Here is a 24602-nt window from a genome sequence, read left to right on the forward strand (position 1 = left end):
CCAGACTGATCTTGCCTCAGGTTAAAAGCGTGGGATGTGTGAAAGAGCAGATAAGTGAGAAAACAAACCCAGTGCGAAAATCCTCCAGCGCTTGCTGTTTACTCTGCCTAACCTTGTAAAAACTCTACTAGTGTCCTCTTCTCTCCGATTTTCTCTCAATCTCTTCTTCTGGAGAAAACTTATCTGTTTTATTTCAGCTAGAATAAAAGCATTTTTAATTTTTTATAACCATTTTAAGGTCAATATTATAAGCAATTAAGCAATAGTAAGCATTGATTAAAGAAGAAACCATCATTAGACAATGACTTGCATAATTAACCTAGTTAAGCCTTTAAATGTCACTTTCAGCTGAATACTAGTATTTAGAAAAATATTTAGTCAAATATTATTTACTGTTATCATGGCAAAGATAAAATAAATCAGTTATTAGAAATGATTTAATAACTATTATGTTTAGAAATGTCCTGAGCAAATCTTCTCTCTGTTAAACAGAAAAAAAGATACAAAATATACAGGGGGGCTAATAATTCAGGAGGGTTAATAAGTCTGATTTCAACTGTACATACATACAGAAAAGAAGAAAAACACAATTAAGGTTGTTTTCACACCTGCTTATTTAGTTCATTGAATCGCACTAAAGTTCATTTTCCCTCTTGGTGCGGTTCTTTTGGGCAGATGTGAATGTAGCAGTCGCACTCAAGTGCACACCAAAATTGGACAAAAAAAAACCTACCTTGAAGAGGTGGTCTCGGTATGCTTTCAAACGAACGGACCTGGAGCGGTTTGTTTGTGGTGAGAACATGATCCGAACTAGAACAGACCCAACCTCAAAGTACTGCTCCTTTTTTGGACCAATCCACCTGACGTAGTTCAATTCGTTGTGCGTTATGCGGTGTGGATAAAATATTTGTTGACAGCAGTTTTAAACAGCGAGAGAGGGAAAACATTACCTGATGGATCATTGGTAATATTTCCGAAAGATGACCGTGTTGCAGTTTAGCTAAATTAAATCCTGCCTCCTGACGTGACTTGCGATGCGCCTTTGCCGTTTGCAATGCATTAATACGTTGTTTTCCAGCCACAGCCGCGCTTCCTTCTTGAAATATATATTTTGTCTTAATTGATGTAAACAAACTATATAGTATACTATGAGCAGGGAGACAGTCAGCCAGCGCAGTCGTCCCTCCATAATAAAAAGCGACATTTTGTGTCTGCCAGTTTGTTTACTTGCAGGAGTTCCATTGGCATTTTCCCGCACATTAATTCTGACCAATCGAAAAGCAGATTAGGAAAGACGTTCAATAACATCTGGCCAATGAGTGATGTTGATTGTCACATGACTGCAATTTGGTTCTTTTCAACTGGTTCGAACCAAAGGAATCAGTGTGGTGTAAAAAGGACCCCAAAACAGTAGAAAAATGCTACAATGTATAATTTGTTATCCTTAGTCAAGACATAATGAACCGAACCACAGATGTGAAAGCACCCTAAAGCCTGGTTTACACTCGACACACCCGTTAGTTCGCTTGAGTGTGTGTGGCAAATGTGACGTAATCTCTGTGTTTGCGAGGTTTGCTTTAGGTGCGTGCGACATGATTTCGGCTGGCAGAGCACATGTTTTTTACTTTTTTTTTTTTTGAGACTCGAGCGAACAGTTCGCATGGTGCCGTTTTTGTTTTGAGTTGAATATGAATCACTTTGAAGAGATTTTGTATGAAACCGTACGACTGTACAGACATCTTTATGATCCGTCCATGCATGATCATAGGGATAACCAGATGACCAATAATTCTTGGCTAGAAATTGCAACAGCCGTGGGAAAGGAGGAACATTTTTGTAAAAGTTTAGAAAAACTTGAGGGATTTGTTAAAACCAAAAAGAGAGGCAAAAGTGGAGACCCAGGTGAGGTTAATACACAATTACAGAATAAGTTTTTTCCACCATTCATAGGTTTAATGATGTATGTATTACAATTTGGAATTTAAAACAATTTATTATTTACAAAACTAAAATGAACTAACAAATTATTTCTTTTATAACTGGAAAAGAATATTTAAACCTAGCAGTTTACAATATACTGATGTCTTATTTTGTTAGGCTTTATTGGTGGTAATGGACAGAAATGTCAGACCATTATTACCTTTTTAGCATATCAGTAGAGGACAAACTAGCCAGACAGTAATGTGTGAAATGTTGAGTGGGTTAAATAAAAAAAGTCTTTAGTTACTTTGCTTTTATTCTTGCCATAATAAAAATATACTTGTAGAGTAATCAATGCTCTGTTGTAATTAATATGTTAATAATCTTTAAAAGGTGGAACTGTCCGAGATATGAGCAAAAAGCAAGTGATGCATCAAAGTTTGAATAAAAAAAAAGTCTTTAATAATTATAAAAATCTTTATAATCATTAAAATAATTTAATACAAATAATTAGTTTTAAAATCTTGAACGTTATTAATGATATGACGTAGTTCCAGAAATGTCCTACTTCTCTGTTTATCTGTCTGATTTTACGATGTGTTTCTTTTGACCCCCCCCCCCCCATCGTTTTAAAGAATATCACAACGGTGAATGCATCAAGTACAAAAGCATCATCCATTTTGTGTGGTGCGTACGCAGTCAGCGGACTGATTTATACTTCTGCGTCAAGCGCACGTGTATGTTCTGCTGCAACCTTCATACGGTCGCATAGCCCTCGCTTTGGCCGACGCTGATGCACACCTCTCAGAATATGTAACTACACGTCGCAACGACGCGTAATGCAAGCTCTGTGATTGGTCGGCTTGTTAGCTGTAACCAGTGTGGGCGGGACCGAGAGCCGTGCGAAGCCATTGTAGCGAGTGTTTACAAGTGTGGAGTGCTGTGAAGTAGCTCCAGAAACAGACTTTTGTTTTGTGTTTACCTTAGATTTAAAGTTGTTGCACGTCCGTCAGTTCCCACCTCTGAATGAGCGAGTTTTAGCTGCTTGTACATTAAGTAGTGTTCAGAAAAAACAAAACACCCGCGAAGAAACTCGACACAGAGGAACATATTAACCTCACTGCCAGCTAGCGTTTCTGAAGTGTTACTGCAGAGCGACACAAACAGCATACAGAAGTATAAGTGCACGGCTACGCACAAGGCAGACACCATGGGTCACGCCGATCACTTGACGCAGAAGTATAAACCAGCCTTTAGGATTCTGATGAATACATATATAAATAAGAAACAATATAGACTAATTTGAGGATTACCAATATAATGAAAGAGAACAAAAATTAAAATATAAGAAAATGAAATACAATACACAACTGTACATTCATTCAGATGGGCTGCATTATTTTTTCTTATTATTTTTGTGCACTACCTGAGTCTGAGATTCTGATAGGCTAATACATACTTTGCTGCTGTTGATATTAGACTAGAGTTCTCTCTCTCTCTCTCCCCCTCTCCCTCTCTCTCTCTCTCTCTCTCTCTCTCTCTCACACACACACACACACCGAGTATTAGAGGAGGGGAGGGGTGAGCATGTGTGTGTGCGCGTGTGTATGTGTATATGTGTGTGTGGTAGAGCGAGGGAAGGGAAGGGTCTGCCGCTGCACACCTTCACTAGCACTTGAGAAACAGCCAGCGAGCGCTAACAGGACAGTTTAGTTGAGTCAGGTATCTGCCGGTCTCCATGGCGCTGGTTCTGGACGCCGCTGCTCACTGCATGGGGGCCTATTACTGCCTCATACGCACCCGCTTCAAGAGGCGGCGCAAGAAACGCTCCGAGCGCAAAGGTCAGAACTCTTTCTCTTTAGCAGGCCTGATGGACATCTCAGATCACTTTTGGAAAACTAGCAGCACTTTTTATTTCATTTAACATTTATTTTTAAGAACTGTTTTGAACTGTAATTACCAGGGCTGGAAAGATCTGACATTGCAATGTTTCGTTTTACTGCAATGTGTATTGTGATCCGAATATAGTTTGTGTTAAGTGTATGATTTGAATAACTCTATTTGGGAAGATTTCATTATTTCAAATTGATTCGGCTGATTCTATGTTGTGGATCTGCATAAATGATACAAATTTCAAGCAAAAACAAACCCATAAACCGTGCTTAATGGTTTTCTGGAGAGTCTAACAGTAGTCATGTACAGAAATTGAACAATCACATGGCCATCATTGTCTAAATAATACAAAAATGAGTCATATTTAATATCTTTATCTTTTAAACTTTAATAAATATTCGAATACTGCGATATGAGCATTGCAGATACACACATTGCTAGATCAATGCTCAAATTATATACTATTCAGACTAAGAATTACTCTGTTTTATGCGTGTGTTGATATTAATTGAGAGTAGTGGTGTAACGGATCACAAATCTCACTGTTTTGATCACATTATGGTTTTTTAGTTTAGAATCGGATCATTTTTCGGATCAGCCAAAAAGGAGAGGAGATAAATGTAATTTGCTTCTAATTTATTACTAAACAGTACTGCAAGAAACCTTTGCTTTTATCAAACAGAACTTAGAAGCTGTAGTTTTATTAAAATAAAATGAAGAAATGATCAGCTGAATAAAAATAAAAGTAAAATATTCAGCACTGTGAAAAATTCACTGTTACTGCTACAGTTGCTGATATCGCTAAATGTATAAATCTAACATTATAATTTGTACAATTCATATTTATTTTTAGTCTCATTTTCAATTAATGATTCAGTTATTCCATCATGAAACTTGATGTTTCATTGCTAGATGGATCATTTTTGAAGAATTATTCTGTGGAATATTTTTTGATGGCTGGTTGTCGCCGCCTATTGGTTTAATAATGTAATTGCTGCCTACAACTTTCATTTTTGAGCATCAAGTTAAATGCATATGACGGTAATTGTAATCGTTACCATAAACATCAGTGGTTATATCTAAGCTATAAACTGTTATCCCAGTACTTATGTGCTATTTGACTGTATGTAAGCTGCAAGGTTTTACAAATACTATTAAAAAGAAAATTTGAACTGTAATTCTTAATCATTAATTTTCTTTTCGGCTTAGTCCCTTTATTAATCTGGGGTCGCCACAGCGGATTGAACCGTCAACTTATCCAGCACATTTAACGCTGCGGATGCCCTTCCAGCCGCAACCCTTCTCTGGGAAACATCCATACACACTCGCTCACACTCACTTACACTCATACACTACGGACAATTTAACCTTCCCAATTCACCTGTACTGCAGGTCTTTGGACTGTGGGGGAAACCGGAGCACCCGGAGGAAACCCACGTGAATGCAGGGAGAACATGCGAACTCCACACAGAAACGGCAACTGACCCAGCCGAGGCTCGAACCAGAGACTTCCTTACTGTATGGCGATAGCACTACCTACTACGCCACTGCGTCGCTCAACTGTAATTCTTGAAAGAGAAATTTTTATATTTTCACGAATACTTCATATTGAAACCACACGTGCGATACAGTATTTATGACCAATTTAAATGAAAATAGGCTATTTTATGGTTTTGTCTGGTGAAATCTTGTCATTTTTAAAGTCTTTTGGATGATTTGGCACTGTACTTTGCTAAAACTATGAAAAAATAGAGAAAAAAGGGAATAAATTGTATTCAGCCACAGGACTTGGGAAATATTGGAGGGTTCAAGTTGTGATCTTAAAGATTATTTAGTGTAAAACTACTACACTGTAAAAAATGCAGGTTTCCACACAGTTCATTCAGGTTGTCCCAACATGACTCCATTGGATTGACATAACAAATACAAGTGGATTGAACATAAAACAATTAAGTTTCCAAAAGAAATCTCCAGAATTGTATTGTTTTCAGCTCATTTTAAATAAGTAGTTTGAACAAGCAGTAATAATAATTTTTTGAGTGTATAGGATTTATTACCTAATTATTTATATCATATTATGGTTACTCTGCAAAATAAAATCGCACTTGTATTCCAATGCTTAATATATTAAAGAGTTTCAGTATGCATATGAATTTTATTTGCGCATAACATATATATATATATATATATATATATATATATATATATATATATATATATATATATATACATTCATACAGTTTAAGTCAGAATTATTAGCCCCCCTTTGATTTTTTTTTTTTTTTGTTGATTTCCCAAATGATGTTTAACAGAGCAAGGAAATGTTCACTGTATGTCTGATAATACTTTTTCTACTGGAGAAAGTCTTATTTGCTTTATTTCGGTTAGAATATTATTATTTCGGTTAATTTTTTAAAAACCCATTTTAAGGTCAAAATTATTAGCCCCTTTAAGCTATATTTTTTTCCCATAGTCTACAGAACAAACCATCATTATACAATAACTTGCCTAATTACCCTAACCTGCCTAGTTAACCTAATGAACCTAGTTAAGCCTTTAAATGTCACTTTAAGCTGTATAAAAGGGTCTTGAAAAATATCTAGTCAAATATTATTTACTGTCATCATGGCAAAGATTAAAGAAATCAGTTATTAGAAATGAGTTATTAAAACTATTATGTTTAGAAATGTGTTGAAAAAATCTTCTCTCTTTTAACAGAAATTGGGGGAAATAAAAAATAAACAGGGAGGCTAATAATTCAGGATGACTTCATTTGTGTGTGTGTATGTATGTATATATATATATATATATATATATATATATATATATATATATATATATATATATATATATATATGTAATTAATACATTTGTAATTTAATTTAATTGTAATTTTCAGATATCATGTTTTTTTTATGATGTGCATTGAAGAGTAAAATTCCAATCTGTTATCTGTCTTGGCAAATACACCATTCATTCATTCCATTCCATTTATTTATGTAGGTACGTACAGTAGGTAGGTAAGGAACATATTAACACTGTATTACCTTGTAAATATACCTTGTAAGCTTGTAAATATACTCATTCATTTAATATAGTGACTGATATGGTTTAGACATTAAAAAATCATTATAATAGCAGTGTTTTCTTTACAGTATGAGCTTTAGTCTATGATTTATGCACGATTCGGTTTCTTCTTGCAGGAGTTCTCATGGATTTCTACAGATTTTATGAATGATGGCTGTTTCTGTGAAGCTTAGTTTAGCTGCAGGAATCAAGCAAGACTCTTTTCTGTGTATGTCTGGCTCCGTCCGTCTGTGTGTTTTTGTCTGATGGTCACCATGGTGATGAGCCACAAACAGGAAGAACAAAGATCACTTCTGAGCAGACCGTTGTGCAGTTTTACTATGATTATTTACAGAGACCGTATTTAAAATCTTTTAATGTCACTATTCTTCAAACCTCTATAGCCTTTTTTCTTTTTGTCAGAGGTATAATATAAGTTTATCATTCATTCATCCGGGGTCGCCACAGCGGAATGAACCGCCAACTTATCCAGCATATGCTTTACGCAGCGGATGCCCTTCCAGCTGCAACCCATCTCTGGGAAATATAAGTTTGTCAGTTAAAATATAATCCGTTTCTAGTGTGATTACCTGTTCGTTTATATATTTATCAAGCACAGGTCAGGATAAGCAAGATTTTTTTACAATGTGGATTGTGTCAAAACAGCTTAACATTGATGAAAAAAGAGTGTAAAACCATAATATTTATAAAAATATTAACAATCTATATATTTATAACAACATATATAACGTGTACACACTCACCGGCCACTTTATTAGGTATACTGTCCAACTACTTAAGGCAAGTCAGGCAATCACATGGCAGCAACTCAATGCATTTAGGCATGTCAAAGGAGAATGACCAGACTGCTCTGAGCTGATAAAAAGGCAACAGTGACTCAAATAACCACTCGTTACAACTGAGGTATGCAGAAGAGCATCTCTGATCGCACAACATGTCCAATCTTGAGGCGGGTGGGCTACAACAGCAGAAGACCACACCGGGTGCCACTCCTGTCAGCTAAGAACAGGAAACTGAGGCTACAATTCACACAGGCTCAGCAAAATTGGACAATAGAAGATTGGAATAAGGATGCCTGGTCTGATGGGTCTCGATTTCCATTTGCATGATAGAGTCCGAATTTGGCAACAACAACATGAAATCATGGATCCATCCTGCCTTGTATCAACAGTTCAGGCTGGTGGTGGTGTAATGGTGTGGGGGATATTTTCTTGGCATGCTTTGGGCTCATTAGTACCAATTGAGCATCACGTCAACACCACAACCTACCTGAGTATTATTGCTGACCATGTCTATCCATTTATGACCACAGTGTACTCATCTTCTGATTTCTACTTCCAGCAGGATAACCTTTGGGATGTGGTGTAACGGGAGATTAGTTAATTTAACAAAAGTTTAATTTAAACATTGCATTTACAAGTAAATACACTTTACTTGAATTTAATATGCTTTTTATGTGTAGAAAATCTAATTTATTTTGTTTCATTTATACAAATAGAACTTAAATATATGTTACATGTTGCAATACTGAAGCAATGAGGACTTATTTATTTCATTTAATGTGATATATTCGGCAGAAATCTTTACTGTTAAGATTTCTTTTAAAAATAATAATAATAATAAATAAAAATAACAATACAAGAAATACAAATACATAAGAATTTAAAGATAATGGTAATAATAAAAATTATAACTTTTTTGTAGAACAGTGTAAGAAATGCTCTTGCTTTAGGTTTGTCCATTGGCTAACAGCCAGAGTTTTTTGGGAGTCTGACACATGTTTGGCTGCTGTTAATTAAAAAGGCTTAACTAGGTTAATTAGGTTAACTGCATCGTGGAATTTTCACCTAAAATGCATTGGAATTTTTCAGAATTTGATAATGGCATAAAAATTGGATAGCAGGATTAGCAGGAATTTTTGGAAATATTAAACTTTAATGTGGTTAACCATAATGTGGTTGGAAATGTTCTTCTGCATCTACCTCTTTCTGTATCTACTCTTCTCTGTTCCCGGGTTTTCTCTCTTTCTCTGTCAGTCATGTCATATTAAATGGCACCTATTTTACCCCTTTTTCAAGATTTAAGATAAGACTTTTTTTTCTCCACAATGTGTCTATAAAGTTTCAGCTCAAAACACCCATCAGATTATTTATTAGACCTTTCAGAATATTGGTATTTTCTGCTCTGAACACAATGTAGCTGTTTTTGTTGCCTGTGCCTTTAATGCTAGTTCTCCCCACCCACCGTTCCCACGTGCCTGTCAGAGTGTGCTTCAATCTCCCCCTTCGCTGCGTCAGATAAACAGCACAGTGACAGACATGAAGGAAGCGGATCTCATGAACTGTTTGTGAGAAATACTACAGTAAGAACTTTCCCAATGATTATTTGATATATTTGATGTGGAGTTAATTCAAGCCTTTCAGTGACTATGAGTCAAACCCACAGCGGACATGCACACATACACATCATGCTAAACAGTTTGCATGTTTTTGCATGATAAATGTGACAGAATACACATCAATATCCACTGCTGTATGGATGTCTGTTATGTTAATGTACAAAATAAACCTGATTTAACGTCCACAAACCTGGATTGAAGCGTCTTCGTTTATAATAGTACTGATATGCGACTGTGGTGATAAAGTAAAGCTGAAGTAAATAGCTGTAATTCATTACAAACATTTTAAACTCATTCTTGATCACATTTGATGATGATTGATGATCACAGAGAGCTGAACAGATCTTTTAATCTCGTTGCTTTGTGCACATGCTGTCTTGTTGATATGATTATACGTGCTACTATGGAGACATGTTAATACGTGGCTGTCATTCAAGTCGGTGGGCAGGGAAACCGCACTTCTACGTCACGTTGCCGTCGGCCTCTTAATGGGAGGGATTTGGATCCTATTTTAATGTCAGGAAATTAAAAAAAAGATATTTATTGTGTTTTTATCACCCCAATATCACTGTGGACACACTATACCTGCACACAGTTCTGTCCAAACAGCTTACAAAAGATGATTTTCATCATAGGTGCCCTTTAAGGTGGTATTTTGGGGAGCCTTGGTCAAATTCAAAGTCTAAAGTTATGGAAACACTTTCAGCAACTTTAACTTTTTTCTTGTTTTACACACTTTTTAAACTAAGTATGAATGATTATTTTAAGTTGTTCCAATTAACTTGAATTTCCTTTTGGGTAGGTGTGAAATCTAATTTAAAATGGTAATATTATTTTAAATGCTGTTTTTTTTTCTCTTCTCCCACAGTCATATTTTTTTTAATATGAAGAACTAAAGCGTGTAAAATGTAAAGTTAATGATCTGCCTTCTTCGGTAGGTAATAAAAGTTGTCAAATGTCGTCTTGAGATCTACGTTTTGTCTCATTTGCCCAAATCTGCCTTGAGGAACTTTTTGAGGTTTTCATCTTAGATGGTGTGTGTAATGAGACTGTCCTACTTTAGAAAGTTGCAGTGATACAAGAAGTTGAGCTGAAGAACACACACAGAAGTGTGTATATGTTACAGCTAGCCTACCCTGCAACACTTTGTTCATTTATTAAAAAAAGTTGTAGCATATTTCACAGCTGGTGCTTCTAACTCTGTGTGTGTTTCTGGTTTTATCAGTTTAAAGTGTGTTATGCAGTAGACACATCAATACTCACACACTGTTTGTGAAGAAATGAAGAAAGACATGTTAAATATTGTGATTTTAAGGAATGCTATGGTAATATTTCCTCATGGTATCTGAAATATTTTTTTAAGGTATTACGTGAGCTTGACTGATGTGAAGATAAAAACCTGTGAACATTGACTTCCATAGGACAAATAAATACTATGGTAGTCAATGGTTACAGGTTTTTATTTTTTTATTGCATTATCTTCCTTTGTGTTTAAGAAAAGAAAGAAACTTGTAAAGGTTTGGAACAACTGAAATATCATGGTCCTAAGTATTCAGACCCTTTGCTGCAGTATTTAGTAGAAGCACTCTTTTGATCTACAATTTTTCACACCTGGATTTGGGGATTCTCTGCCATTCCTCCTTGCAGATCCCCTCCAGTTCTGTCAGGTTGTTTGGTAAATGTTGGTGGACAGACATTTTTTAGGTCTCTCCAGAGATGCTCAATTAAGTTTAAGTCAGGGCTCTGGCTGGGCCATTCAAGAACAGTCACAGAGTTGTTGTGAAGCCACTCCTTCGTTAATTTAACTGTGTGCTTAGGGTCATTGTCTTGTTGATGATCATTAAATAAGGTTAAATGATTTTAGAAAATGGCTGCAATATAGCAAAGTGACAAATTTTAGGAGGGTTTGAATACTTTTCGTACCCACTGTACTTTAGATTAAATGGAAGAACAAACTTTTTGTTTTTTGTTTGAGAGCAACAATACATTTTTAAAGAGCCCATATTATGGGTTTTTGAAAATGCCCTTCCATGAAGTGTGTAACACAGCTCTAAGTGAAGTGAAATATCCAGCTAAGGCTTAAATCTGTAAGTGTACAGTGTTTAAAATTATTGATTCATCTATAAAAGAGTCGACTCATAGTGCTTCAAACGAGTCGTCTTGATAACGAGTCATTAGGTGTTTCGCAATGACGCAGCCACGAAACACAAGCCTCGCCAGTAGTTACGCACGCAAACCAGGGAGATTTGAAACCTGCGGCCCCGCCCACTAACACAGAAAAACACTAGACACACACACACAGACGCCGCCGGTCGAATGAAGTCACGCTGTGCTCAGATGGATAATATTGACAGTCTCTACCCAAAGATGAGTTGTGAACTGTGAAGAGTCAGCGGTTGAGGTTTATTCACTAGTGTAAGTAAGTGCGATTAAAATTGTTGCCTCGTTTACTCTAGCTTGCAAATTATGTATTTATTGTGTTTTGTTACTTGTTAACCTGGTACAGTACACACAATTACTCTTTATATTCTCATATCGCATGTAAGCCACGTTAAAAACGCGACGCGTGCCGCTTTGTTTACGGATTTAACGTTAAATGCTTTTGTGAGCTCACGTTCCACTGCCGTTTGTTGTTGCTATGGCCATCGTAAGCTAGGAGACAGGAGACTCGTGTCGATCTCCCTAGTTCTGAGGAGGAACATGATGTGTGTGTGTTTGTGTGTGTGTGAGAAAGTGAGAAAAAGAGCAGGTCGAGTGTGTGACGCCTAGAGACAGGAGACTCGCGTCGCTCTCCCTAGTTCTTCTGAGGAGCGTTTTGTGTGTGTGTGTGTGTGTGTGTGTGTGTGTGTGTGTGTGTGTGTGTGTGTGTGTGTGTGTGTGTGTGTGTGTGTGTGTGTGTGTGTGTGTGTGTGTGTGTGTGTGTGTGTGTGTGTGTGTGTGTGTGTGTGAGAGAGAGAGAGAGAGAGAGAGAAAGAGCAGGTAAAGTGGCTAGGAGACTCGCGTCGATCTCCCCAGTTCTTCTGAGGAGGGGGGTGTGTTTGTGTGTGTGTGTGTGTGTGAAAAAAAGCCTTACACTATGAAGCGTGTATGCACTGTGACTACTTTTATATAGTTGATTACCAGCTGGGCATTTCACTCTGTCTCGTGCTGAAGCCTGTCACTGTCGACCAATCGCAGCAGGCTGTCATCGGTCCAATCAGCGCAGATTAGCTTCGCGCTGAGGAGGGGGTTGGGAACAAATGAATCGCTGAACGATTCATATGGGAGTCGTTGGGATAATTAGGTAAAAATAAATGCAGATTATAAGACCATCAAAGTGTTTTTTGACCTTGCATGCATATTAGACTGTTGTTGGAGACCCTTACAACCTACATATGACCCTATTTCATGTATAATATGGGCTCTTTAATATTCTGTAAGAATATTTTTTTGTCTACAGAACAAATGATTGTCATGCAATAACTTGCCTAGTTAACATTATAGCCTAGTTAAGTCTTTAAATAGCAGTGCAAGCTGCATACTAGTATCTTACAAAATAAGTAAAAAAAGGAATCAGTTATTAAAAATTTGTTATTAAAACAACCAATAAAAGAAAAAAATCTGTTAAGCAAAACTCAAAAATGTATATATATTTAAAAAATAATAATTTGAAATGAAAGGCTAATAATTTTGACTTCAACTATAGTAAATTGCTGTGTAGAGTCACTGACAAATGGTGATGAGTCCTTTAAATGTATGGAAAAATTCTTTAAAAAGGTCTTAAACTTATAAACCCAACTTTATCAAATGAAATGAGTGCAGTTAACTCAAAATTTACAGAAAGTTAATTCTACTCATTTGAAAAGAGTTTTGAACTCAGTGTTGAATCTAATGAGTTAATTAAATACCTCATTACTTAAATGGAGTAAGTTCACGGTACTTAAATAAATTAGTTTTTTTTAACTCAAATGGTTTGTAGCAATCAATGTCCTCAAACGATTTGAGTTGCCTTATTGAGTTTTACAGTACTCTGTTGGTTTTAGTTCTCTTCATTTATTGGGTTTTACTGTGCTCAAATTACTTTGTTTACTCAAATGTATTAACTTCACAGTACTCATTAGGATTAGTTTTTGAACCTAAATGGTTTGTTGCAATCAGTTTCCTCAAATGGTTTAAGTTACCTTAACTTTTTGGGTTTTACAGTGTATTTTTACCTTCATAATTCCTGTACATACAATTTAAAGAAAAAGTTGAATTAATTGAAAATTTTAAAGCAGCTGGCTGAAAATTAAACTTCATTGGTTGCCAAATAATTATTTTTTAAAATTGAGTTAAATCGACTTAAAGTCCATTTACTTAAGTTACAGTACATTTGACTTAAACTTAATGCCTTTTCAGTCTACTTAAAAAAATTATTTGGCACTTCAACCACTAAAGTTAAATAAACTCAATTTCTTTGCAACCAGTTGCTTTAAAATTTTAAGTTTACTCAACTTAAAAAAAATCTTTTTTGTGTACCCCGAGTAGGCATTTTGGTATTTTGTAGCACATGTATTTGTCCAGCAGTTGAGAAGCAGGTGTTGTATTGGGCATCATTTGGGCGGTGTGTGCTGAAAAAAATGATTCACTTGAATTTAATCATTTTGTTTTAAGGCAAGTAGTTGCAAACAATTATAAGGGCTTAATTTGAACAAACTAATTAAATTCAGTAATGTTAAACTTAATTTGTTTGTTTAAATTCAGCCCATATAAATTTGTTTGCAACCACTTACCTTAAAAAAGTAGGAAATCCAATGAATAATTTTTTCCATGTGTATAAACCCAGGCATGAAGTGTGGCAGCAGTCGCTGAGGTGTACATTTGGAGGTATTATCCAAGCAGTCACCGTTTGCCTTTTACATTCTGATCCGAGACCTGAGAACTGAGACCTGTCATCCAAGCAAATCCTGGCCTGCTGAAGTGGCATTTTCAGCTCTCTAATGCGGCCTGCCAACTTAAGGCGGCTTTGTCAAACTCGTGAGTTTGTCTCGTTCCTCTTATCTGGGGCCGGATGCTGAAAAACGGAGCCCGCGATTCTCTTTAAGTCATCTGCTAATGTAATTCCCTCACTCACGGGTCTGTTTGGACTGCATTGTGTCGTCGGCGTCTCTCAGCACGGTTGAAGCCTGACGTTGAGCTGGTTTTGAGTTTTCTTTGGAACTTTAGGGGCTTTGTGTCACTCATGGATACTGCGGCATTGGTTGTAATGAATGGGACGTGAGGATATAGTGTGACATTACATATCGCATACATAACCTTGTTGGAGCTAGTATTAAGTTTAAATAGTCCAAGATGAGGACTTTATTTTATTATTATTATTAGTTTATTTGAAGTATTTCATTTTATCATTCCATTTTGTAAATGTTGTTTTGTAAACAATTGGCAAAATCATATTAATATATTTTAATGTTGATTTTCACATTAAAAATCAAAAACCAACTCATGGATACTGCGGCGGTGGTAATGAATGGGCCGTGAGGATACAGTGTGACATTACACATCGCATACATAACCTTGTTGGAGTTAGCATTAGGTTTCAATAGTTGTCCAAGCTGTGAAATTTTATTTTATTTTATTTTATTTTATTTTATTTTATTTTATTATTTTTTATTTAATTTAATAAATGTATTTTCTATCAATTTGTTTTTGAGTAATATTGCTTTTAATTTAAGTATTTCATTTTATCATTCCATTTTGTAAATGTTGACTTGGGAACTAACTACTAATAAAATAAAATAATAAAATAAAATAAAATAAACAAGCTATGTTGTCAAAAACCAAACATTGCATTGGTGGAGTTTGTATTGCGTTTAAATAATGGTCCAAAATGATTTTATTTTATTTTATTTTATTTTATTTTATTTTATTTTATTTTATTTTATTTTATTTTATTTTATTTTATTTTATTTTATTTTATTTTATTTTATTTTATTTTATTTATTTTTATTTATTTTTATTTTATTTTATTATTAATTGGCCAAGCTGGGAATTTTTATTTATTTATTTGGTTTAATTTAATTATTATTATTATTTTTTTTTTAGCAATTTGATATTTAATTATGTTGTTTTTAAATTTAAGTAATTCATTTTCTCATTCCATTTTGTAATTGTTGACTTGGGAACTAACTAATAATAAAATAAAATAAAAAAAGCTAAACAGAACTATTAAGAAGTAGAACAAATGGCAAAATCACATTATTACATTTTGATGTTGATTTTGACACAAAAAAATCACAAACATGGCATTGTTGGAGTTAACATTAGGTTTAAATATAGTTTTTTTATTTATTTATTTTTTAAATTATTTATTTTATTTTATTTTATTTTATTTTATTTTATTTTATTTTATTTTATTTTATTTTATTTTATTTTATTTTATTTTATTTTATTTGTAATAATTGCCCAAGCTGAATTTTTAAGAAATATATTTAATTTAATTTCATTCCTTCTTTTTATCGATTTGTTGTTGAATAATATTGTTTTTAATTTTATTTCCTTTCATCATTCCATTTTGTAAACTCTGACTTGACAACTAACTACTAATAAAATGAATACATTTAATAGAATAGACAAGCTAAACAGACCTATTAAAAGTTCAAATAAATCGCAAAAGCATATTACTTTTATTTATTTATTTTATTTATTATTGCCCAAACTGAGATTGTTTTTATCTATTTAATTCATTCATTCATATTCTTTTCGGCTTAGTCCCTTTATTAATCCTGTGTCGCCACAGCGGAATAAACCGCCAACTTGTCCAGCACATGTTTTGCGCAGCGGATGCCCTTCCAGCAACCCATCTCTAGGAAACATCCATACACACTCATACACTACGGGCAATTTAGCCTTCCCAATTCACCTGTACCACATGTCTTTGGGCTGTGGGGGAAACTCACGCGAAAGCAGGGACAACATGCGAACTCCACACAGAAACGCCAACTGACCCAGCCGAGGCTCGAACCAGCTTGCTGTGAGGCGACAGCACTACCTACTGCGCCACTGCATCCCCCCATCTATTTAATTTCATTTCAATAATGTATTAATTTTCATCAATTTGTTATTTAATTATGTTGTTTTTAATTTAAGTAGTTAATTTTATCAGCCCATGTGAATGTTCACTTGGTAAATAACTACTGATAAAATAAAATAAAATAAAATAGAATAACATAAGCTAAACAGAACTATTAAAAAGTCAAACAAATGGAAAAAGTATATTAACACATTTTATGTTAATTTTACTATTAAAAATCTCAAACAAAGCATTAAATAGTATTAATGATTGCCCAAGTTGAGCCAAATAATTGGCAAATTAGTGTTGTTTAATTCTTTTGTTTTTAAATGAAGTATTACATTTATTCACTCCATTTTAGAAATGTTGCCTTAGGAACTAACTGCAATAAAAATATGTAAAATAATTTAAAAAAAGAATAAAAAAAACCTGAAAACCTGAACTGAGAATAAAACATCGTTTTCTAATTTATTCTGAGAATATGAGCCATGAATGATAAACATTAATATATTTGTCATTAGTCTGTGTATTTATGCATTTATTTGTGTGTGTGTGCGTGCGTGCGTGCGTGTGCGCGTGCGCGTGTTTTTGTGACATATCAGGACTCAAATCTGTATGATGACATTGGTATGACACAGGTATTACAAAAACGAGGTGAAATATGAGGACATTGGTGACGTCCTCATTTCTCAAAATGCTTATAAATCCCACAGGATGAGTTTAATCAGAGAGTAAAGCTGCACACTGTCTCCTGTGATGGTTGGGTTTAGGAGTAGGGTGGGGTGAGGCCAATACAATATACGGTTTGTGCTGCATAAAATGAATGGAAACCTATGTAATGTACCCACTTTTCACAAAAACAAACGTGTGTGTGTGTATCTGTGTGAATGAGAGAATATTTATTATTATAATATATATAAATTATGGCAGTACCAAGACACCTGATTAACTACTTTCTTTAAAAAAGTATATTTCTTGGAGATTCTAACAGAGTAAAGTTAGTAAGCTTCAGCATCAGGGATGTAGTTTGAATGCCGCTGTCTCGAGCATCAATGAAAGCCTCTCCAGTGGTTCAGCAGATGACATGTGGAGGAGCGTTTTCTGCTCAGCCAGCAGACTGGAGGAAATGAAGCTTCTCTGATGGAGTGAATGGGACGTTTGCGCTCTGATAATGCTGTATCTGGGGAAGATCACCATCGCTCTCCTCACTTTATTATGCTGTATGAACACACACAGCAATGTCACATGCATTTCTATAGGGTCCTCTAATGTGTGTGGCAGCAAACTGGAAATGCAGTTATTCAGGCTGTTCACAAAAAATGCTGATGCTTTCACTTTAGATTGTTTTTGATCTGCTCAACAAAAATACCTTTACTGAGAAAAGTGTCGGTGATGAACTAATTAACATATTTTGTATTTTTGGCTTATTTGGGTTTATTGCAAATTAATCAATATGACACCCCTTTATAAAAAAAAATATGACATCATGTGTTTGTATACATATATTCCAATGAGTCATTGCACCACATATGCAAATGTAGTCTCAAACAGAGCAGTTTTATTGGCTGTTGTGTTTCATTCATTTTGTTAAAATACTTTGGGCCCCAAAAGCCTTTCTCTTCTTTCCTTAATTTCAGTTTTACCCATTGTTGCTTCTTTCTTTCTTTCTTTCTTTCTTTCTTTCTTTCTTTCTTTCTTTCTTTCGTTCCTTCGTTCTTTCTTTCGTTCCTTCTTTCTTTCTTTCTTTCTTTCTTTCTTTCTTTCCTTCCTTCCTTCCTTCCTTCCTTCCTTCCTTCCTTTCTTTCTTTCTTTTTCTTTCCTTTTTTCTTTCGTTCGTTCTTTCTTTCGTTCATTCGTTCTTTATTTCCTTCCTTCCTTCCTTCCTTCTTTCTCTTTCTTCCTTCCTTCCTTTCCTTCCTTCCTTCCTTCCTTCCTTCCTTCTTTCCTTCCATCTTTTTTTCTTTCTTCTTTCTTTCTTCCTTCAATCTTTTTTTCTTTCTTTCTTTTCTTTCTTGAAAGAAAGAAAGAAGTAAAGATTGATTACAGGTTTAACACTTTTGTCTTGATTTTGGTCATTCCTTTCTTTTTTCTTTCTTTCTTTCTTTCTTTCTTTCTTATTAGTGCAATAGAATGAAAGAAAGATTGATTACAGGTTTTTTTCATATACATTCTTTTTTTTCTTCTTTTGTCTTTCCTTAATTTCATTAGTTCTTTTTACCTTTCTTTCTTTCTTCTTTCTTTCTTTCTTTCTTTCTTTCTTTCTTTCTTTTTATTATTATTTTTAACTTTTTATTAGTGCAATAGAAAAAGAAAGACAGAAAGGAAGATGGATACATTATAGGTTTTCATATACTTTCTCTTTTTTACTTTTTTATTCTTTCCTTAATTACATTAGATTTTTTTATTTGTTCATCCAGCTGTCTATCTGTTTGTCCGTTCCATTGCACTAATAAGTTAAGAATAAAAAAATAAAAAAAGAAAGAAAGATTGCAGGTTTGTCATGTACTTTGTCTTATTTCTTTTGTCTTCTTTCCTTAATTTCGTTAATAATTTTCACCCTTTAACAAAACTAACAGAATTAAGAAAAGAAGACTAAAGAAAAGTAAAAGAGAAAGTATAATTAAGAAATTATAATTAAGTATATTAACTTTTTATTAGTGCAATAGAGATAAAGAAAAAGAAAAATTACAGGTTTGTCATATAGTTTCTCCTTTTCTTTTGTCTTCTTTCCTTAATTTGTTAATTCTTTCTTTCTTTCTTTCTTTCTTTTTTCCCGTTGCACTTTTATTAGTTCATTTGTTCTTTGTTTTTTTTAATTTATTTTATTTTTCCTTTAGTATTTTCTCATTCTTTTCATTCTCTTTCAAGTTCTCTCATACTAATCAATTATTTTTATTTGTTTTTAATCCGTTTGAGTTTTTCATTTCCTTCTGTTTCATTGGGTCCTTTTTTTGCATATAATTTTTGCTCTTTTAGTTTGTGTTATTATTATAGTTTTTTATTTCTTTATTTCTTTTTTACTTTTGAGCAAACAGTTAAGCAGTTATTCAGTGTCTGTTTTCACTTCGTATCCCCCAGTCATGTTTCAGATGCTCCTGCCTGTCCATCACAGTCGCCTTCAGAGCAGTTAATATCCCAATCACCGGCTGTAAAATTCACCAGCTAATCCACTCAGGCATGTACACGCACCCAGCCCCATGGATATTGGAGAAACTGACCTGGCCTTGAATTAGGAGTACAGTGATAGGCATCTGTTGTGAGCAGCGCGGCCGCTGAGGCGAGGAAAATAGGCAGAGGAGGAGACGAGTCAAGAGAAAAAGATGAAAAAAACAGGATAATAAATGTGCTGAACCCAGCAAATGTCCTATCTGTCCAGTGTAGGTTAGGAAAGCTGAGGATTAAATACACACACACACACACACGCACAAACACACACACACACACATACTGAGAGAGAGAGCTGGACTTAAGCTCCAGGGACTCATCTGTTCTCATAAACCAAGATTCTGAAGCAATTTGTCATGCTTCAAGATGCCACGTCAGTCTCTGCAGACACACACTAGAGGTCGTGTTTCTGGGATTGAAAAGCATCTTTCTCCATTCAGAAGTTTATTAAATCGTTAACCAAATAAACAGACTAAAACATAGAAGCAGCATAAAACCAGCTACTATTCTGAACATGCTGTTTAATGTTCATAGTACAATTTTATAGTGTGCTATACTGATGTTGTTGTTGGTGTTTTTATTAATTTATGTCAATACATTAGTGTGTCCTTTTGAATTTTATTATTTTATTGGCTGAACATAATAGCTATCATACTTTTACAGTGATAACCACAATAATATCAGTCATTATAACAATAATTTAAATGCGTAAAACTTTTATCAGACATTTTAAGATCAAGAATCATTTGTTGACATAAAAAGGAGCACCAAAATACTGAATACTTGGTTTAAGTATTTCAGAAACGATATATTTAATGGCACATCTTGAGCATTTTAGCACCAGAGCAGTTTAAAGGCTAAAGCCTTTAAAATAAAAATAAAAATAAAAAGGAGTATGAAATAAAAGTATGAAATAAAAAGGAGCACCAGTCGGTGCCAATAGCCTAGTGGTATTGTGCGTTGACATATAGCACCGACGTGCTCACGGCGACCCGAGTTCGATTCCCAGCTCGAGGTCCTTTGCCGATCCTTCCCCTCTGTCTGCTCCCAATGCTTTCCTGTCTGAAATCTCTACTGTCCTATTATAATAATGGTCAAAAAACCCTAAAAAATAATTATAAAAAAAGGAGCACCAAAATACTGAATAATTGGTTTAAGTATTTCAGAATCGATATATTTTATGGCACATCTTGAGCATTTTAGCACCAGAGCAGTTTAAAGACTAAAGCCTACCTGAGTATTATTGCTGACCATGTCCATCTCTTTATGACCACACTTGATGTCGTGCCTCTTGGGCCGAAAGCATCTTTCTCCATTCAGAAGTTTATTAAGTCATCAACTAAATAAAGAAACTATAACAAGTTTCCAACATAAAACCAGCTAATATTCTGAACATGCTCTTTAATGATCAGAATATATTTTTATAGTGTGGTGTACTGATTTTGTTGTTGTGTTTTTATTAATTTATGTCAATACATTATTCATTCATTCATTTTCTTTTCGGCTTAGTCCCTTAACTAATCTGGGGTCACAGTGGAATGAACCGCCAACTTATCCAGCACATGTTTTACGCAGCAGATGCCCTTCCAGCCGCAACCCATCTCTGAGAAAGTCAATACATTAGTGTGTCCTTTTGAATTTTACTATTTTATTGGCTCTGAACATTAATAGCTATCATACTTTTACAGTGACAACCACAATCAATATCAGTCATTATAACAATAATTTAAATGCCTAAACATTTTTTCAGGCATTTTAAGATCAAGAATCATTTGTTGACATAAAAAGGAGCACCAAAATACTGAATACTTGGCTTAAGTAATTTAGAAACGATATATTTAATGGCACATCTTAAGCATTTTAGCACCAGAGCAGTTTAAAGGCTAAAGCCTACCTGAGTATTATTGCTGACCATGTCCATCTCTTTATGACCACACTTGAGGTTGTGCCTCTTGGGCCGAAAAGCATCTTTCTCCATTCAGAAGTTTCTTAAATTATCAACCAAACAAACAAACTAAAGCAAGTTTCCAACATAAACCAGCTAATATTCTAAACATGCTGTTTAATGATCATAATACATTTTTATAGTGTGGTATCCTGATGTTTTGTTGTTTGTTGTGTTGTTGTTTCTGTTAATTTGTCAATCTATCATAAGTACATTAGTGTGTCCTTTTGAATTTCATTATTTTATTAGCCAAAAATGATAACTATTACACTTTTAAAATGACAACCACAACATTATCAGTCATTTAACAATACTTTAAATTCCAACTACTTTATCAGGTATTTTAAGATCAAGAACTATTTGATGGCATAAAGAAATGCCCCAAAATACTGATTAATTGTCATTTTACTTCATATTTGTAAGCAAAACCTAACAATCAGTTCATATCAATCTGCATATCTCTGATTATTACTAGCAACCTGTACATATATTTATCTATTGTAAATCTCTGTTCATAGTTATTACAACCTGTATATAATGTTCACAGTACATCCATCTGGAAATATCACCATAGTTTTTCTGTAATTGCACTTTAAAACTTATACCTATACTGTGCTATTGCACTCCTGGTTAGACCTAAACTGCATTTCGTTGCCTTGTACTTGTGTAATGACAATAAAGTACAATCTAATCTAATCTAAAATGATTTAATTAAAAATATATTTGGAAACTTTACTTGAATTTAATACATTCTGTGCATATATAGTCTCTTTTGTAAATTCAGTTTTATGCACCAAAATGAGATGTTTCATTATTGATTTGATGTGTTAAACACAATATTTAATAGAATTTTTTTTAATAAATGTTTTTTATTGTATTCATTTTTTTAATTATTATTATTAGTATGTATTAAATGTATGTTGTTTGTTGTTTTGTTGCAAGCTTTAATTTTGGTGCCAGTGAAGAAAGACTACCTATAAGCTCACATGCTTTATAATATTCCACGCTTTGTCAGCACTTTTTTTATTTATTTATTTTTTTGCTGACATAGATTCTTGCAATGTCAAGTTCACTCCAATTAGTGGTGATAATCTGCTCATTAGCACAATGTTGTGTCTTCTTTTTTGTCATATATTGCAGTGAAAACCAGAGTAAATATTGTAGATTCGTAATTATTTTAGATTACTGCTTTACTTTAGATTATCTATATGTCTTTCCAAAACTGTCTGAAACACTGTTTGTTTTTTTGCTTCTGATCACTACTGTACATCAACTAAACGTCATTAGTGTCTTGTTGTCCTCTCTAAATTACAATTTAATTTATTTAATAAAGAGCCACAGTAGCTTCTCAGTCTAGTGCATGCAGCTTCCACAAACCAGACAGATCTTTTTTATTATTGTATTTTATTTGTTTACATGGCATGGTTGTTTGTGCCAGACAGGCTGATTTAAGTACTTCAGAAACTACATATTTATAGCTTGCTTAACATGATATATCTTTAGCATTTTAGTACCAGAGCAGTTTAAAGTCTAACGTCCACCTAAATATTATTGCTGACCTTGTCCATCCCTTTATGACCACAGTGTACCCATCATTTGATGCTACCTCCAGCAGGTCAACACACCAAATCACAAAGCTCAAATCATCCTAAACTGCTTTCTTGAACAGAAAAAAGTGCACAAAACTTCAGTGACCTCCACAGTCACCAGATCCTCAATCCAGTAGAGCACTTTTAGAGGGGAGATTCACATCATGGATGTCCACCAGACAAATCTGAGCTTCTCTGTGATGCCTTCATGTCAGTATGAAGTAAAATCCACATGCCACAAAAAATGTAAGCAGTTCTGAAGGGAAAAAAAAGTGGAGCAACCTGATACTAGTTAGTGGTTTTTCCGTTGCTGTCAATAAGCTAATATTGACATAAAGCTTCCATTATAAACAAGGCTTCTTTCGGAAGTAAATTTTCTTTTTGCGCTTAATTCCTGAAGCTTTTATCTCAATATATGGTATTATACTGTATGTAAAAAAAATACCCACACTATTCCTTCATGTTGTCCTAACAATAATCGATTATGTTACATAATTGCTTTAACCAATTAATGTGGATTAAACTTGAATTAAGTTGGCCCATAAAAAAACAGTAAGAAATTTGTTTCGGCACGTTCATTATTCCTATAAATTGATTTATTGAATTTATATATGGGTCATTATGTGTTGTATTGTATTTGGCTTATTTTTCAGTCTCGCATTGTAATTTTTACCACTAGAGGGCACATATTTACAACAAACAAAGGCGTAGTTGGATGACACCATGTCTGCGTGTGGAATTATGGTGCCACGTTTGAGGACAAAAAAGACTGGAGGAAACTGTGGACTCATTCTCATTTTATTTTGTAGTTAATTTCAGTAGTTCTATTGTTTGATATGGGTCATCATGCATTGTGTTGTATTGTATTCAGCTTATTTTTCAGTCTCACATTGTAGTTTTCGCCACTAGAGGGTGCATATTCACAACAAACAAAGGCTAAGTTTGATTGGCGCTGTGATTGTGTGCCAATCATGGGAGTGTGGTGCCACATTTGAGGAAAGAAGAAGCTGGCGGAAACTATGGACTGCGGTGTCCTCAAGTATGCATTAGGATGATTTTTTCTTTTTGGGCAATTTAATTGTTTTATGTTCAATCCACCTTGTAAAAACTAATAAGTTACTTAATTCCTTTATGTTGTCCAAGCTTAAATCGATTGTGGAACCCAGCAATTTTAGTGTACTCACAATATTTTGAAGTGCCCAGGATATCAATATTGTGCACGTTCATTATCACATTATCACTATAAATTGAATTATTGAATATATATATATATATTCAATATGGGTCGTTATGTGTTGTATTGTATTCAGCATATTTTTCAGTCTCACATTGTAGTTTCGCCACTAGAGGGCGCATATTCACAACAAACAAAGGCGTAGTTTGATGACGCTGTGAACTGAGTGTGGAATTATGGGAGTTGTGGTGCCACATTTGAAGTAAGAAAGACTGGAGGAAACTGGACTGCGGTGTCCTCATTGGCTGTTGTGTTTGTTGATGCATTTCGTTTAGCTACTTTTTGCCTCAATAGCCTTCCATACATTCTTTCTATTTTTTTTTTTATATTTTGTTTTTTTTTTT

General features: G+C 34.3%; 1 protein-coding gene across 1 annotated transcript in view; it reads left to right on the forward strand.

The window, feature by feature from the left end:
- The first annotated feature begins 3658 nt into the window (after window positions 1-3658).
- traf3ip1 (TNF receptor-associated factor 3 interacting protein 1) overlaps window positions 3659-24602 on the forward strand; it is a 66575-nt gene continuing 45631 nt past the window's right edge. The window contains exons 1-2 of the mRNA XM_056466078.1: window positions 3659-3761; window positions 7303-7304. Of these exons, the coding sequence (XP_056322053.1) occupies window positions 3659-3761; window positions 7303-7304 (105 nt within the window). The remainder of the gene's footprint in view (window positions 3762-7302; window positions 7305-24602) is intronic.

The sequence above is a fragment of the Danio aesculapii genome, chromosome 9 (genome assembly GCF_903798145.1).
Source record: "Danio aesculapii chromosome 9, fDanAes4.1, whole genome shotgun sequence".
Classification (NCBI taxonomy): Eukaryota; Metazoa; Chordata; class Actinopteri; order Cypriniformes; family Danionidae; genus Danio; species Danio aesculapii.